The sequence below is a fragment of the Bos indicus genome, chromosome 1, assembly GCF_029378745.1.
Source record: "Bos indicus isolate NIAB-ARS_2022 breed Sahiwal x Tharparkar chromosome 1, NIAB-ARS_B.indTharparkar_mat_pri_1.0, whole genome shotgun sequence".
Classification (NCBI taxonomy): Eukaryota; Metazoa; Chordata; class Mammalia; order Artiodactyla; family Bovidae; genus Bos; species Bos indicus.
The window spans coordinates 65,660,868-65,677,119 of record NC_091760.1 but is presented as its reverse complement, the minus strand read 5'-3'; the positions used below and the strand labels follow the sequence as shown (position 1 = coordinate 65,677,119).

At 42.1% G+C, this 16,252-nt stretch overlaps 2 protein-coding genes across 3 annotated transcripts in view; one reads left to right on the top strand and one right to left on the bottom strand.

Moving 5' to 3' along the window:
- Window positions 1-636: 636 nt before the first annotated feature.
- Window positions 637-2,817, bottom strand: LOC109564124 (uncharacterized). Its single transcript, XM_070772162.1, has 4 exons — window positions 2,730-2,817; window positions 1,956-2,526; window positions 1,730-1,809; window positions 637-1,596 (listed from the first exon to the last, which is right to left on the bottom strand). Exons 1-4 carry the CDS (start codon window positions 2,815-2,817, stop codon window positions 1,574-1,576), a joined length of 762 nt encoding a protein of 253 aa, XP_070628263.1. The 3' UTR covers window positions 637-1,573.
- GPR156 (G protein-coupled receptor 156) overlaps window positions 2,340-16,252 on the top strand; it is a 108,741-nt gene continuing 94,828 nt past the window's right edge. For both annotated transcript variants that reach the window (XM_019987379.2, XM_070788556.1), the window contains exon 1: window positions 2,340-2,477. The gene's annotated coding sequence lies outside the window, so the exon portion shown is untranslated. The remainder of the gene's footprint in view (window positions 2,478-16,252) is intronic.

Below are 16,252 nucleotides of genomic sequence, written 5' to 3'. Positions count from 1 at the left end.
AACTTGCCACAAACTGGAATAAGTTGTAGTTGGTTTTTAAATTCTAAACAAAAAGTAAATGAATAATTGGGAAAAGTATTTGCAAATCACATGACATGTTAACCTGTGACATACATACATAGTTACTATCTATAATATGTCTACTGCCATACCACCCTGAATGCTCCCAATCTTGTCTGATCTCAGAAGCAGGGTAACATACAGGAAATTCTTACACTTCGAAAAGAAAAAGACCCATAACTCAAAAAGTAAAATGAACTAAGTATATGAATAAACAATTCATAGAACAGAATATCCAAAAGGGGAAACAGAAAACAAACAGCTTTACTAGTAGACAGTGAAATAAAAATTAAAGGAACAACAAATTATCACTATTCATTTAGCAGAATAGCTAAAAAATAAGTAAAGTAAATTGTTATGGTCTTTTAGAAGGCAATCTAGTAACATTTTAAATAGACCAATCTCACACCTGGAAATCAGTCCCTCAGAAATTAAATTACCAGGGCATTTGGATACACATAAAGGATGTTTATTTAAACACTGGTGCCAGTGGAAATTTTTTAAGAATTGAGTTAATTTTGGTACATCCATACTGTGGAACATTATGCAGCCTCTAAAATAAAAGAATGAATCAGTGCTATACCAGTTAAACTGGAAGGATTTTTATGACATTGTTTAATGAGGAAAGCAAGAAGCAGAGAAGTGTTTACACTATGATTCCTCACTTTGTAAAATACACATATATATGGTTATATTAACATGCTTAACTTTTTTAAAATAGTTGAGAGGGGGAACAGTGAGGGAAGAGTCAGGTAAGAAAAGAGAATAATAAAAAAGGGTGTATCCTAAACATAACATACATGAGATAATTCCATTTGTGGATAAATGATGGATGGACATATGCATAAATATATACATGAAAATATGATCATCAAAACATTAACAGTGGTTATTTCAGTGTGTTGGTTTATTTCCTTCCTTATACTTTTATTTATTTGAATTTTTACAATAAGCAAAGTTTATATACATCCAAAGGATGGTTATTCATTTTAAAACGCATGTTGCCAATTGCCATGGGATTTAAGTTGAGTCAGAAACATATTATGCCTTGCAGGCTATGACAGTGGGGAGCCAAGAGGACACAGCCAGCTGTAACATACAGACCAACTTAGTAAGTGTTGTAATAGAAGCACAGAATGTTGGGAAAGAGAAGTTAATTGATCTCTCAGATTTGACTGGGAATTTCTGGAAGAACATTGTTAAAGAAGAAGGCATCTCAGTAGGCTCTTGAAGGTTTGGGAACAATTCAACAGGTAAAGATGGGGATGAAGAGAAATCCAGAATAAATGAACAGAGTGAGCAAATCACACAGGGGCATTAAACATCCAGGATATATTCAAAGAATGGCAATTGGCCCAACACAGTATAACTGGAACACAGGTGTTGAGCAGATAGAAGGTTAGAATGGTAAGCTGGTTTCCAACTGTGAAAGTAGTTCAGACTGTATTCCACTTGCAGAGGGGGCTTACGGAGGGGGTCGGGGGCGGCCGCGGAGGTTTGTGTGTTTGTTTTTTCAGGAAAGCAGCATTCTTAGTTCTGTTTTGGGAGTGGGAAGAGGCAGGAGACAAGAACACCAGTTAGGAAACTTAAAATAATTCGGGCCAAGGTAATCAAGTTTAACAAGAGCAGCAATATGGGAATGCAGAGAAAGGAGAAAGATTCTACAAACCTTTTTGAGGTAAATAGGGCAGGCCTTGGTAGAAGATGTTAAACCTTTTGTGCCTGGCAGCTGAGGGCTTGGGGATACACCTATTTGAGAAAGAGAACACTGGAACTGAAAGTGGGAACCACGCTGGGAGAAAAATCCCACTATCTTGCAGAATATACAGGGGCTGTATATAAAAGAAGGGAGAGCTTCTGAGGTAAAATAAAATTATCAAGTTGGTCCCTCTCACTTTCTGTATGTTCCACAGGAAAGGGTCTGGCTGTAGAGAATGAGAGATCCGGGGAAAGTCCAGGGTAAAATCTCAGACATAATTCCTGCTCTTGGGAACTGGAGCATGGGCGTCTTTCTTGCCTCTCCGCCGCCGAGACCCCCCGGGGCAGCCCTGTTCAGGCGAAGGAGGCGCGGGGCGCGGGGCCGCACAGCCGGGAGCGGCCGAGCGCGGGGTCCGGCGCAGCGCGCGGGGCGGTGCCAGGAGAGGGGCGGGAGGCGCGGCCCCGCCAGAGCCCGGCCCGGGTGTTCCCTGAGGCACCCGACGTCCCGCGCTGACAGCAGAGCCGGGCGCCGCCGTCCCGCCGCCTCCGCGCCCGCCTCCCGGCTCCCAGCGCGGTGATGGGCGCGGCGCCCTGCGGTACTGCTCCCGCCCCTCCCCGTCCCTTCCGGCCCCGCGAACCCGCGAGAGACCCGGGCACCGCCGGCGTTCTGCCGCCCAGCCGCGGGCCTGGCGCTCCTCGGCGGTCCAGGACCTGGTGAGGTGAGCGGCGCGCCCTGGAGGATCCCATAGTCGGGAGTTTGTAGGAGCGCTCTGTGGGCAAGATATGTCCACAGAACGGCAAAGACTTAAACTCTGAAGTAAAAAGTGGAAAGGGGGGAAGGGCGTTCTCTGCTTTGCAGAATCTGGGCCGCTTCTTTGGAAACGGTGAAGAAACTATCTTAGAAACTGGAGGCGAGCCCGGGGTCACTGACCAGGGATGCCCGTGGCAGTTTCCTGAGGAGAGAAGCGTACTGGTATTTGTCGGGAAGAGCGGCTGCGGCTGTTCTGTTTTGTTAAACAGGCGATAGCCTCCTGAAACGGAGGGATCCGAGAACGGCATGTAGACCCTCCAGAGGCTCTTCACGGGGCTTGTCCCCAAACCTGCCTGTCGGGGGGTGGGGGGGAAGTGCACCCTAAGGGTGCCAGGTGGCGAGTAGGGTGGACTCCCTCACGAGGGTTGTGAAGTCCTGAATACAGAACGTTTTTTGCTCTGCTTTCTGTCGAACTGCCTTGTTCTGGGCAGAGAGACGCCCGGGAGCTGCAGCATCCTTGTAACTCTATCTGAAACTAGAGGCCACTTGTTAGATCGGTGTTTGAATGGTGGATATCTTGGTGTACTTGCGGCGCTGCGGAATATGAACTTTGAAGTTTTTCTTTAAAATTGAGTTTTATTGTTATCATTTTAGAATAAGAATCTGTGGGGAGAGACGTCATGGCATGCTCTCTTCCCTTTGTTGGTTTCCTAGGTACGTGCGTGTATGAATAATAGGCAAATTATGTCCTAGCCTATAATGAAACATTTTTCCTGGTGTAGTCCTTTAACCGGGGTATGGAGGGTAATATCAAATTATTCCATACCTACGTGAAGTGTGGATTAAAAGCTGGAAAATTTGTCATGTAATTGTATGAGGCAGCTAGGCCTGCAAAGGAAAACTAATTTTTCTCTGCTTCAGTCGTGTCCGACTCTGTGCGACCCCATAGACAGCAGCCCACTAGGCTGCCCGGTCCCTGGGATTCTCCAGGCAAGAACACTGGAGTGGGTTGCTCCAGTGCATTTCCTTCTCCAATGCATGAAAGTCAAAAGTGAAAGTGAAGTCGCTCAGTCGTATCCGACTCTTAGCGACCCCATGGACTGCAGCCTACCAGGCTCCTCCGTCCATGGGATTTTCCAGGCAAGAGTACTGGAGTGGGATGCCATTGCCTTCTCCTACCAATGGCTAAATGCAGCATAGAAGGCCTCCCTGCAGGCTGGGTAGCAGCCAGGCTTGCAAAACAGTAAGTAGCTTCTTCCTTTGCTGCAGTTGGAGGGAATAGATATGGAGATAAATGGCTGAGGATGTGGTAGTACACAATACAAGGCAGTTTGAGTCTGGAGAATAAAATGCCTTGGCAGGCTTTGCTTGAGTTAGAGATCTCTTGGGAGGCGAGTGGTGGCTCTCTGGTCCCAAATTTGCCAACCTAATTCCACTTTAGGGCCATCGCTGTCTCTAGACTGCTCCCTGTATTTCCTCTTCTCTCACTCCAGCTTTTAGCGTCTCCCTGTTCCCCATTAAAGTCTAGGGTTGAGCCTGGCAGACGTCGAGTTATGGTGGCCTTGGGATAGAGAACTTCCAAGTCTAGTGAAAGCAGAATTGTGGCCCGGGGGAAACTTGGGGTGGGTAGGGTGAAGCAACTTCCAGCCTAGACTTCCAGCCTAAAAGACTCTCAAAATAGTGGCAGAGTGATAAAGACAGAAGGAAAGAGATTCTCTCAGGTGGACAGTAGGTGCTTAACAGTTTATTTCCTGCTCAGAATTTTAATATTTCCTTTTTTGTTGTTTGACCATAAGGGCATTTCCAGATGGGGTTGGGGGAGTATAGAACTCTGAAAAGTCCCTCCTTCTCCCAAATTTGCGTTTCTTTCTACTCCCTTGTAGGTTTTTAGAGAGTAAGTGGGGACAGCGGGGGAGAGAAGAAAGAAGCAGTGAGGCTCTGCCTTCCCACAGAGACAATGGACCATGGACTGACTTGGGCCCAGAAGTAGGATTTGAAAGTTGAAAAGAATGTTCCATGTTTCATTAAAAATGAGAGCCTTTATTATGCAGAAAGGCATTGAGAACCATGACATTCTCATTTAGTTACTGATGAGTTCTGCTTGATAAGGGATTCAAGTCTCTACTTCTCTTTTATTTTCCCTTCCAACATTTTATTGTGAAAAACTTCAGACATACAGAACTTAAATTGAAAGGTGGTCAAGAAACAGATGTGTGAAGGATATTAACATTTTGAGTAGTGGAGGAAAGGATCTTATTCTTCTGACTTTTCCCTAAGAATTCTAGGCATATCTCTTCATTGCTTCCTTTTTCCCATTCTTAAAACATGTGTGTGCTTAATCGCTCAGTTGTGCCTGACTCTTTGCGACCCCATGGATTGTAGCCTGCCAGGCTCCTCTGTCCTTGGGATTCTCCAGGCAAGAATACTGTGGAGTGGGTTGCCATGCCAGGGGATCTTCCCAACCCAGGGATTGGACCTGGTTCTCGCTTATTGCAGGCAGATTTTTTACCATCTGAGCCACCAGGGAAGCATAAGTTGGATAATATCACTCCCCTGCTTAACATTCTCCAGTGAAATAAGATCCCTCACACTTTTAATAAAATCCAGCTCTCTACCGGGACTTATCAAAACCCTAATGGATCTGGCCTCTTTGACCTCATATCTTTCCCCTCACTTTACTTCTTCCTTGCTCTTTTCTGCCTGAACACTCTTCCCTCAAATATTTACACTGCTTCTTTCCTCAGTTAATTCAGCACTCTTTTCAAATGTGACCTCCTCCATCAGGTCTTCCTTGACCACCTAATCCAAAACCACGCTTTGTCACTCCCTGTCCTCTGACCCTACTTTAGTTTTCTTCACTACATTTACCATTACCTGGCATTGAATAGTATGTCTCTTTCTTTATTAATCATCTCTATATTCCACCCCTCAAATGTAAGCTTCATAAGGATAAGAAATTTTTTGTCTTATTCACGGCATATTGTAAGCAATTAATAAATTAATAAATAATTGTCGAATTAATTAGATAATTAAATGACACAGATAAGACATTGCCTCCCATAAGGGTGGCATAACCCTTGGTAAAATACTATAAGTCCTTGTAAGTGATTCAGGTTAATCAATATTTTATAGGTAAATGATGATCCTGGAGATAAGTAGCCACTCTTATCCCCACAGTGCTTTGAAGCTGAATCCTATGTTAGAAGCTGAGCTAGTTTTGACAAACCCTCATCCCAAACAAGATATAAAAAATTTCAATCCTAGAAATTTCCCTCATGCCCCTTTCTAGTTACCCGCCCCCCCAGAAGCAACCTTTGTTATGATTTCTTTTATCATAGTTTTGCTGGTTCCTGGACATCATATAAATGCATTCACACAGTATGTACTTTTATGTCTGCCTTTTTTCTCAGCACAGTGTCTTGAGATTCATCCTTGTGGTTGTATATTAATTGTTTATTTCCTTTTATTCCAAGATGGTATTCAACTGTATGAATATCTACTTTTTATTTACCCATTCTCTTGTTCATGGATACTTGGGTTGTTTCCAGTTTGGGGCTATTTTAAACAAAGCTGCCTTGAACATTTTATAGAGTCTACCTCATTTTAAGTCCTATGTACTTTATGTGAAAATCTTCATGCCACCAGTGCTGAGAGAAAGATGGCAAGATTATGGTGGCTGTGCCCAGTATGGCAGCCTGCCTGTACCCCAGCAAGCGCCTTCTCCAGACAGCCCCACTGGGTGCTGATCTCTCTCCCACTGCAGAGGGGGAGCACTTGAAAAATGCGTGTCCAGGCAAATTGGGGAGCCCTCAAGCATGCTTTCAGTGTTTCTCAGTCCCTAAAAGAGACTGTAGAATGCTGCCGCCATTGCTGTTGTATTCCCTGCCTCCTCTCAGCTCCCCATCCCAGTACAAATTGACTCTAATCAGCCATTGAGCATTCTGCTCTCAAGAGGTTTAAATATTTAAGAGTAAGAGTCTTGTTCAGAGCCTGATAAAATATTTATGTGTTTCCATGGGGCATTGGTTTTCATCTAGGCTTCTCAAAGTGTTTTTCGGAGACACTTGTCATAATCATGAGCTACTCAGACAGAGATAGATGATACAGCCAGAGAACATTGGTAATACTGAACCCATCTTGCAGAGTGCCTTGCTTTCTAGGGATGGGGGAGAATGAGCATACAGAAAAACGGGCATTAATAGTATCTGGACCAGGAGACAGGCTGACAACAGTGACTTGGAAAAAACAGAGTCTGTTAATGGAGTTCCCCTGAGGGTGTGAGCCCAGAGGGATGGTAGAAAGGAGCTTGTCAGCATGAGGAGGGATTATTTTAGATGGAATGCATTCATCCCAAGTAGAAGAATAAAGGAATAAGCCTTTAAAGGACACAGTTCCTTTGACACCAAGGTAGACAAAGCCTGTATAAGATAGCTATGCTGAGTGCTATAATTAAGTCATCACACCTGCTATGAAAATATGGGAGAAGGAGTGGAGGCTAGCGAGTGTTTCCAGGTTGGGGGAGAGAACTAGCTATATCAGGAGAAATTGTTATTTTCTTCTCCAAGGAAGAAGTGCTTTTTGAGTCAAGTTCTGAAGGAGTTATGGCTCTCTGACTGGCAGCTGTGTGGCGTGGAAGGCATTTCCAGACAGAGTAACTTGAGCAGACATTCGAGTCAGGGCTCTAGTGCTGGTGTGGCCTGAGTAAGGTGAAGAGGGGGTGTCAGGGAGGGTTAGGGCAGGTTTGCAGTAAGAGATAAAGCAGGAGAGCTAAAGGCCAACTTGTCAAGGACACAGGAGCATGGACTTTAGTCTGTTTGTTGAAGGGAATCATGTAACTTTTGATTAGGTCAGATTTTGAGCAATTCTTGAGCGGTGCCTCTAGCCCAAGCAAGGCCTTGAGGTCTGTTTATGTCCAAGGCACTTCCAGAATATTCTGCTATGTCCAATCCAGTCTAGAGCCTTTGTAAAATCTACTCTAAAGGATGTAAACAGAAGGAGGTCAGATTCATTCAGTATACTCCTGGGACTAGCCAGAAACAGGTCTCATCCATCACAAATACTCCAAGTCAAACTGAATTCATAGGCTGTATGCTGCATCCTCTGATGGCAGCATACATCCTCTTTCGTGGCCACTTTGCCTCAGTGGGGGCTAGTTGGGAGGGTCTAAGTACCCCTTATCACCTGAACCTAAATCTGAGTCAGTATACTTCAGGCTGGGTTGCAGGCAACAGAGGACCAAGTGATGAGACAGGCAGACCATTGCTACAGAACTCAGACTTTCTTTGACCCGGCTACTGGTAACAGAGGATTGAGGCCGTGCAGATTGACAACCCATAGACAGGACCGTTCAGCCACCTACCACATGTGTTCCCTTCAGATTCCTATTCAGAAGTGCCTCAGGATGTTTATTTTAATGAATAATGAAAATAGGGAGGGAGGAAGGGGTGTGAAACCTCTCCATCATCTTCGCTTTATGATGTTTGTAATAAGGAAGAGATAAGTAGAAGTGATGGTCCTGGGGAAGTCAGTCCTCAGCGCAGCAGTAAGGAACTTTGCCTGTGTGTAGATTAGCTGCAGAGCTCTGGAATTCTGATGGGGAGAAGCGATTTCTTGGTGTGAGGACAGAAAAAGGCATGGAGGACCCCATAGAGAAACTTCATGATTCTGCTCAGGGTCTTGCTGTTTGTAACTTTTCTCTTGCGGTGGTGGGTACATGTTCCAGAGTGACATTGGAAACACCCAGAAGAGAATGCACTGGGCCTTCCCATTGCTTTCTGCCTATGCTGGAATGTCAGCCTCTCAATCAGTACTGTCAGCTCCCATCCTGATTTTCCCAGGGTAACTAGGAAGACCCTGAGAGAGGAGGCAGAAGCGAAAGTCTTAACTAGGGAAATAACAAGACTTCAGACTAACAATATCCTTCAATATTTAAGACATTCTTAGTTTTCTGCATGAAGTGAAATCTCCCAAGGGCCATGTTTGCTGTGTATTTCCTCCAAACAGGTGAAGAGGGTTCATGCTTAACTGAGTGCCTTCTCGTAATGGACATTTCAGTGATTGTATGTTGTTCCCTGGCCTGCTTTTGGATGTTGTTTGGAGATTGGAGTAAAAAGGGAACAGGAAAGATGATGGCAGGAGACAGGAAAGGGAAGAGAGTAGTGACTGGCTGGGGTCCTAGGTACCCGATTATCTGCAAGTGAGAGACTGGGACGAAAGGACATCAAATAACCACCCATGGGAATCTTTATGTACAAATATTGCTGACTGCCAAAGTCAGTTGTGAAGAGAAAAGAAGGGCTGAGACATGAGGCTGCTCTCAGTCAGTCTGAGGAATATTAATACAGGCTTGACACACCAGAATACATAGCCACACCACAACCATGCAGATCCCAGCAGTAATATACTGTCCAAACCCCTTCACACTTCCATCACGTTCTCTCATATTCATTTATAATATTAGTTATGTATGTGAGATACTTGTAAAGATATACAAATGCAGACCTACTTTAAAAAGTAAGTATAAAGAAGCATTCTAAAATATTAGCAGCAGTGGGATTATGAATGATTATTTTTTTCTAACTTATCTGTATTTCCCATGATTGCTATTATAAGCATGGATTTCTATGATACTCAGTAAAACATTAAGTAAAATAATCTTTCAAGGGACTCAGTACGAAGAAAGAAGAAAAGGCATACGTGGAGGACAGTAGGATTTTACCAGAATAGAAAAAAGATGTTGGAAAATGAATGAAAATCACAGAAGTGATTTTGTCAGGAAGACGGAGGGGAGAGTAGGTGGAGATTAGTAATGTTTTCTCTATTTACTGTTATTTACTAGACTTGTTATAATGAGTGTGTATTACTTTTATAATTTAAAAATGCAATAAATTTAAAATATAAAAAGAATTTATTGAGACTATTATTTACAAGTAATACCAGTGGAGTGTATAGTCACTTTCAGGCTGCTAACTTCTGCATATTTTTTGTTCATTGTTGAATATCATGTATTTCTTGCTGCCCCACCCCCACCCCCGCCAAGGATCTGGAAGCTTTTATCAGCATGAAGCCAAGTTGCCAACACTCTGTCAAATATCACACCTCCAAGGCCTTAATGCCATTCTCTGGGCGACAACTGGAAGTCCCATAATGGGCTTCCAGTGGTCCACCAAGGTGCTAACACAGAGCACTTCGAAACTGGACAGCAGCATCTTTCCCAGAGTTTAATATTTATTCCTGAAGCTGCCAGGCCATCCTTATACATCACATCTCTGAAATATGAAACTGGAGCCAACAAAAGCTGTCAGTAGCTGGAGTAGTGGGATTTTTCCAGACAAAACACTGTTCTTCTCTCATTCAGCTTACTGACTCGAGCAGCCTCTTGGGAACCTGTGGGGCTGAGCTTCTGGAGAGGTGGATGTACTTTTCATTTCACAACCACTGGCCTTTTCCAGAGACACTGTCGAGTCTGTGCTTTAATTGGCTCCTTCTGAGGAACAGGTGGTGAGGCCTCTCTCCAGGAACAAAAGTTGCTGCCTACCTCTGTGTACCAGGATCAATTTAAAGCAAATGCTGGAGAACTGTACCATCCACTGGCATTACTTGTAAATAATAGTCTCAATAAATTCTTTTTATATTTTAAATTTATTGCCTTTTTAAATTATAAAAGTAATACTCATTATAACAAGTCTAGTAAATAACAGTAAATATAGAAAACGTTACTAATCTCCACCTACTCTACCCTCCGTCTTCCTGAAAAAAAAAATTTCTTCTGTCCTTTTCTACATTCAAATCTAGGTAGAGTTATTTTCTATTTCATATGTAAATGGGATCATATAATACCAGTTACTTTATGTTTCATTTTATTTATTATATTAAGTACATTACTATAGGTACATACATATAGTTGATCCAATTTTTAATAACTACATATATTCCTTTGGAGACATAATTTTTCCCATTATTTTTGTATTGATAGATATTCTAAGTTATCCTCCAGTGTTTTTTCTTTTAAACAAAACGAATTATGCTACAATAAATATTCTACATTTATCCTTACACTTTGGTTTGTATTTCCATAGGAAAATTCCCCAGATTGGCATTTCTGGGTCAAAGGGAACACACACAATTTTCCTGCTCACTGTGGGTCTCCCCTCCAGCAGCCGTTTCCCTCCCTCCTTTTGTCTTGCTCTCCACTCTCCCGCCGCATTTCTTCAGGGAGGCCTGTGTATGTAGGCAGGAGAGCCCTGCAGTGAGAACTCATCCTTGCCAAGTGTGGATTATATCAGCTCAATGCGGAGCAGGGTCTGCTGTATCTTGGTTGCATTGTGTGTCTATTGCTTCTGGTTGGCCAAACTATTTACAGTTCCCCTTGTTCATTTATTCCATGCTGAGGAATTATCCATGGTCTTCATCTGTGGCAGGAGCAGCCTAATCAGTGGGGAGGGAGGCGCTTTCAGAGAGAAAAAGTCGTTACAGTGCTTTCTCACAATGCCAAATCTGCTATGTTTTTATGTCCTTTCCTTAATAGTTGGATTGAGAAAAGTTCTTTGATTCCATCCCAGTCTTCTCCCTCTATTTTGAGGGATTTGGGGATTTTTATGAGTATATAGTCAATCAACTTCAGCTGATTACTTGACATGAGGATAATTAGTTGAGAAGGTAGGGGTCTTACACCTAAAGGATCAGTGCCACTCAACAGATGTAAACATTTTTAAACAAGTGATTTTACTTAGCCTGGTATGAGTAGTGAGCTTCCCAGGACTACTTGGTTTTCATTTTTAGTTTTGCTCTTGTTTGCATGTAAAAATTCAGTCTAGCTCTCAAGACTGGAGAGTAGCAGGATTCTTCACCACACCAGGGCTAGAGAAAATATCAGAGAAGCATTAAGGGAAGCCAGTGAGTATGAACAAGGGAAATGTAAGTAATGAACTGCCAAAGTAGCAAGAAGTATATGGGGTTTTTAAATCCTCAGCTGCAGGCTGCTGTGTGGGCCTGTGAGCTCTTGGACATGCTATGGAGATCTGTGATCCTCTAGTTCTGTGTTCAGAATGCAAACATTAGCTAAGTCATCCTAGATGACTTCAAAATTATGAAGTCCTGTGACAGACATTTTGCTGTTGGCTTCTATAATACATGCTGCAATTTTTGCTTGGTAGCTTTGAAATGAATTTTTATGTCCTAGATTGAAAACTAAAGAAAGAAAAGAAAACCAGAATAGAAGTTATTGTCGTTAATTTCTAAGAAGAAATTTTACTTTCATTTGGACATGTATAAACCTGAAGAATAAGCATCATTCTTTGTATTAATACATACTTTTTCATCAACTTTTCAGATATGTACTGAGGGAGTAAAAATGATAGTTAATAATTGACTATAGTCAGTCACTATGATAGGTTTGTCTCATAACTTATGGATTCTATAATGTATCTTAATTGGTCTCATAGTTAATAGTAGGATAGTTATATTTTATACTGTTTTCATTGTGATTTGAATCTCTAAAGATTATCTTTAAACAGTTTTGTCTCCTCAGTTAAAAAAAAATTAAGGTGAAACATATTATAAGACATTAAGCATCTGCTTCTAGCCATAATGAACCATCTGGTAGTAGACTGTTGCTCCCACAGGGGACACCTAGAAAATCCAGATTTCCATAATCTGTTTAAAGGCATAAAAGACCTACTAATGCCAGTGCTTGAGATCTAAAACCTCAGAAAGAAGAGAAATTCATTGAGTGCCCCATATTCTGGGTTGCGTTTTCCCTTGAGACATTTGCCATTTGTTAAGTAGCATGTAAGGAAAAGCTAAGAACCCAAGCAAAAAGAAGCTACTGAGAGTCAAAGAAGCTGAGCAGAACATTCTGCAGCCTGATAGAGCTGGGGAGGGAAAAAAGGGGGAATTCAAGGACACTAAATGAGCTGGGACATAGAGGTCATGATCATGGAAAGAAAAGAGACTCAGAGGAATTAGTGCAATAAATTTGAGCCATTTTCCTTACAAGTCATTCGCCAATGTATAAGTAGCACAGCTGTTGTTTAGTCTCTAACTCATGACAGGCTTTTTTGCTACCCCATGGACTGTAGCCTGCCAGGCTCCTCTGTCCATGGGATTATCCAGGCAAGAATACTGAAATGGGTTGCCATTTCCTTCTCCAGGGGACCTTCCCAACCCAGGTATTGAACCCACATTTCCTGCATTGGCAGAGCAATTTTTTACATCTGAGCCCCACCCGAGGAGCCCAAGTAGGAGCCCAAGGATTAAAAAAAAGCCAAACAGAAAGCAATGCTAAAAAGCTAAACTCATCAGAGCTAGTGCAATCTTACTGTGCTGAGGAGATTAAAATGGGAGTGTTGGGTCCACCAAAGTGGAAGGGCCTGAAAAACACTGATGGTTAATTTCATGTGTCTCCTTGTATCGCCAATTTATTTTGGAGGTATACCTGTGAGAGTGTTTCTGGAAGAGATTAGCAGTTGAATTAGTGAACTGAATAAAGCAGTTGGCCCACCTCAATGTGTGACAGAACATTATTGAGAGAAATTTAAGAAGACCTAAATAGACAGAGAGATACATCTTGTTCACAGGTGCTATGGATTGAATGTTTGTGTCCTCCCCAAAATTAATAGTTGAAATCTAGTCCCCAGTGTGATGATATTTGGAGACTGGGCCTTTGTGAGATGATTAGGTCAGAAGGATGGGGAAACCTTCATGAATATGATTAGTGCCCTTATAAGGAGAGGCCCGAGAGCTGAATAGCTCTCTTTCCATCGTGTTAGGGTATAACAAGAAGTCAGCTATCTGCAGACTGGAAGAGGGCTCTTACCACAACACAGTCATGCTGGCACCATGATCTTGAACTTCCAGCTTCCAGAACTGTGAGAAATAAATTTCTGTTGTTTATAAACCACTTTTAATCTATGGCATTTTTTAAATAGCAAGTGATTAGATTATTAGAACATTATTATTAAGATGTTAATTCTCTCCTAACTGATCTATAGATTCAATATAATCCCAATCAGAATCCCAGATGACCGTTTTATAGAAATGATAATCTCATTTTAAAATTCCCTGGAAAATGTGCACTGTCTAGAATAGCTAAAACAACTTTCAAAAAAGGAACAAAGTTGAAGGATTATCACTCCTTGTTTTTTCTTTTGAATTCAAGAGTGGTTTCACAGGTGTATGGATATGTCAAAATATATCAAATTGACATTTTAAATATTTGCAGTTTAATGTAATTTATACCTCAGTAATGGAGAAGGAAATAGCAGCTCACTCCAGTATTCTTGCCTGGGAAATCTCATGGGCAGAAGAGCCTGGCAGGCTACAGTCCATGGGGCTGCAAAAGAATCAGACAAGACTTAGTGACTAAACAACAACAACAATACCTCAAGAGAGCTGTTTAAAAGCTAATAGGAAAATGGGATAAAATACAATTGCAAAATATTTTAAAATACCAAAAAAAGAACATAGGACAGATTGGGAAAATAAAACAAATAGTGACATAATAAATTTTAACTCATTTATGTCAGTAATTCATAAGAATAAATAGAATACAACTAAAAGATTATTGTACTAAAGAGTAGACATATTAAAAAGGATTATTAAAATGTTTTAATTGGTGACAGAGTTTTTCATAGCTTTCATCCTTTTAATGCATCATGCTTTACTTGTGGGTAGCCACAAGTATTTGATTTATGAGAACAATATAAATAGAAACCTTAATTTAAAAAAAGTTTTATCCCTAGCTTCACCTGAGTTGTGATTTGAAATGAGCCTCCTCACTGGACATGAATGGGGTTTGTAGGAGAGGTTGACATGGGCTATGATTCCCCTTTCTGATTTTATATGTAAAATATTACATATTTGTACATGTTTTTCAGAAGAGGGTCAATAGTTTACATCAGTATTTCATGTCCAAAGAACTATTTAAGAATTATGGTTTGAAGAATGAATAAATTGAGTACTATTCTAGGTGTCTAATTTCTCAGTAGTATGTCTCTGAGATTAATTTTTAGTGAATAATTCAAATTCAAGTAGACTCAGATTCTCATGGTATGAATGCCAAATCAACAGGTGCAGCATCACCTGGGAACTCACTAGAAATGCAGATTCTCAGGCCCTACTGAATCAGAAACTCTGGTGGTAAGGGCCTGCAATCAGTGTTTTTAAAGGCATTTTCTAGATGATTCTGATGTGCACTAAAGTTTGATAACCGCTGGGTTAAACTGTTCTTAGAAAAGTCTATTCTGTACCTCATACTTCCAAGCCAAATTTAGGACATTTTGATAAGAAAGTGGCTGCAGAATGGAGAAGGCAATGGCAGCCCACTCCAGCATTCTTGCCTGGAAAATTCCACGGCGGAGGAGCCTGGTAGGCTGCAGTCCATGGGGTCGGACACGACTGAGTGACTTCACTTTCACTTTTCACTTTCATGCATTGGAAAAGGAAATGGCAACCCACTCCAGTATTCTTGCCTAGAGAATCACAGGGACAGAGAAGCCTGGTGGGCAGCTGTCTATGGGGTTGCACAGAGTCGGACACGACTAAAGCGTCTTAGCAGCAGCAGCAGAATGAACAGTCTGCTGTTAATAGCTTGCATTTTCCATCTTTTTATCCTCAGAGAGCCTGTATCACTCCAGTGTCCAGATTAAAGTGGAATTTGGAGACACAGCATATAAAGTGAAAACTGAAAGTGTTAGTTGCTTAGTCTTGTCAGACTCTTTGCGAACCCCATGAACTATAGCCTCGGAGAAGGCAATGGCACCCCACTCCAGTACTCTTGCCTGGAGAATCCCATGGATGGAGGAGCCTGGTGGGCCTCAGTCCATGGAGTCGATAAGAGTCGGACACGACTGAGCGACTTCATTTTCGCTTTTCACTTTCATGCATTGGAGAAGGAAATGGCAACCCACTCCAGTGTTCTTGACTGGAGAATCCCAGGGACGGGGGAGCCTGGTGGGCTGCTGTCTATGGGGTCGGACACGACTGAAGCGACTTAGCAGTAGAACTATAGCCTGCCAGGCTCCTCTGTCCATGGAATTCTCCAGACAAGAATACTGGAGTGGGTAGCCTTTCCCTTTTCTAGGGGATCTTCCCTACCCAGGGATTGAACCCAGGTCTCCTGCATTGCAGACAGATTTTTTACCAGGTAAGCCACCAGGGAAGCCCACAGCATGTACGTTCACTCACAGAAATTCTAACAAAAAGATTCAGGGATGAGTCCCATTAATTCCAAGAGCCTTGGACCTCTGCTTCTTTTGAGGAGTTGGACATTGCTTTCTCAATAGACTGAACCTCACGTTTTCACAGCTGTGTGGCACCTTCACAAACTTCTTTTGAAAGAATGCTCAGCATTACCATGGCTCTATTTGAAAGGTAGATTAATGAATTCACACAGCTTATGTTCTGGGTACCCAAAAGGGCTGAGGTTTCAGCTATAGCAGCATAAAACTTGAGCCATCCAAAACCAGCCTCTGAAACCTTCAAATTTCCTTCTGTTGCCTGAAGCTTGATTTGTATGACACCTTACTGTTTCGCTGATGAGAAATACCATAGAGCACTTCACAGCAGTTCTCATTAAAGGAGGGCAGCCAAGTGGAATTCATTCTTGGCTCTTAGTAGTTTTCAAATGAGAATTTTATTGTATATTAATGAGCACTAATTGACATTTGTGACTGGTTTTTATGGAAATCATGCATGTATAATTTGCATAATAGTACCTAAGTGCTTCTAGGAAACAGTGCAACT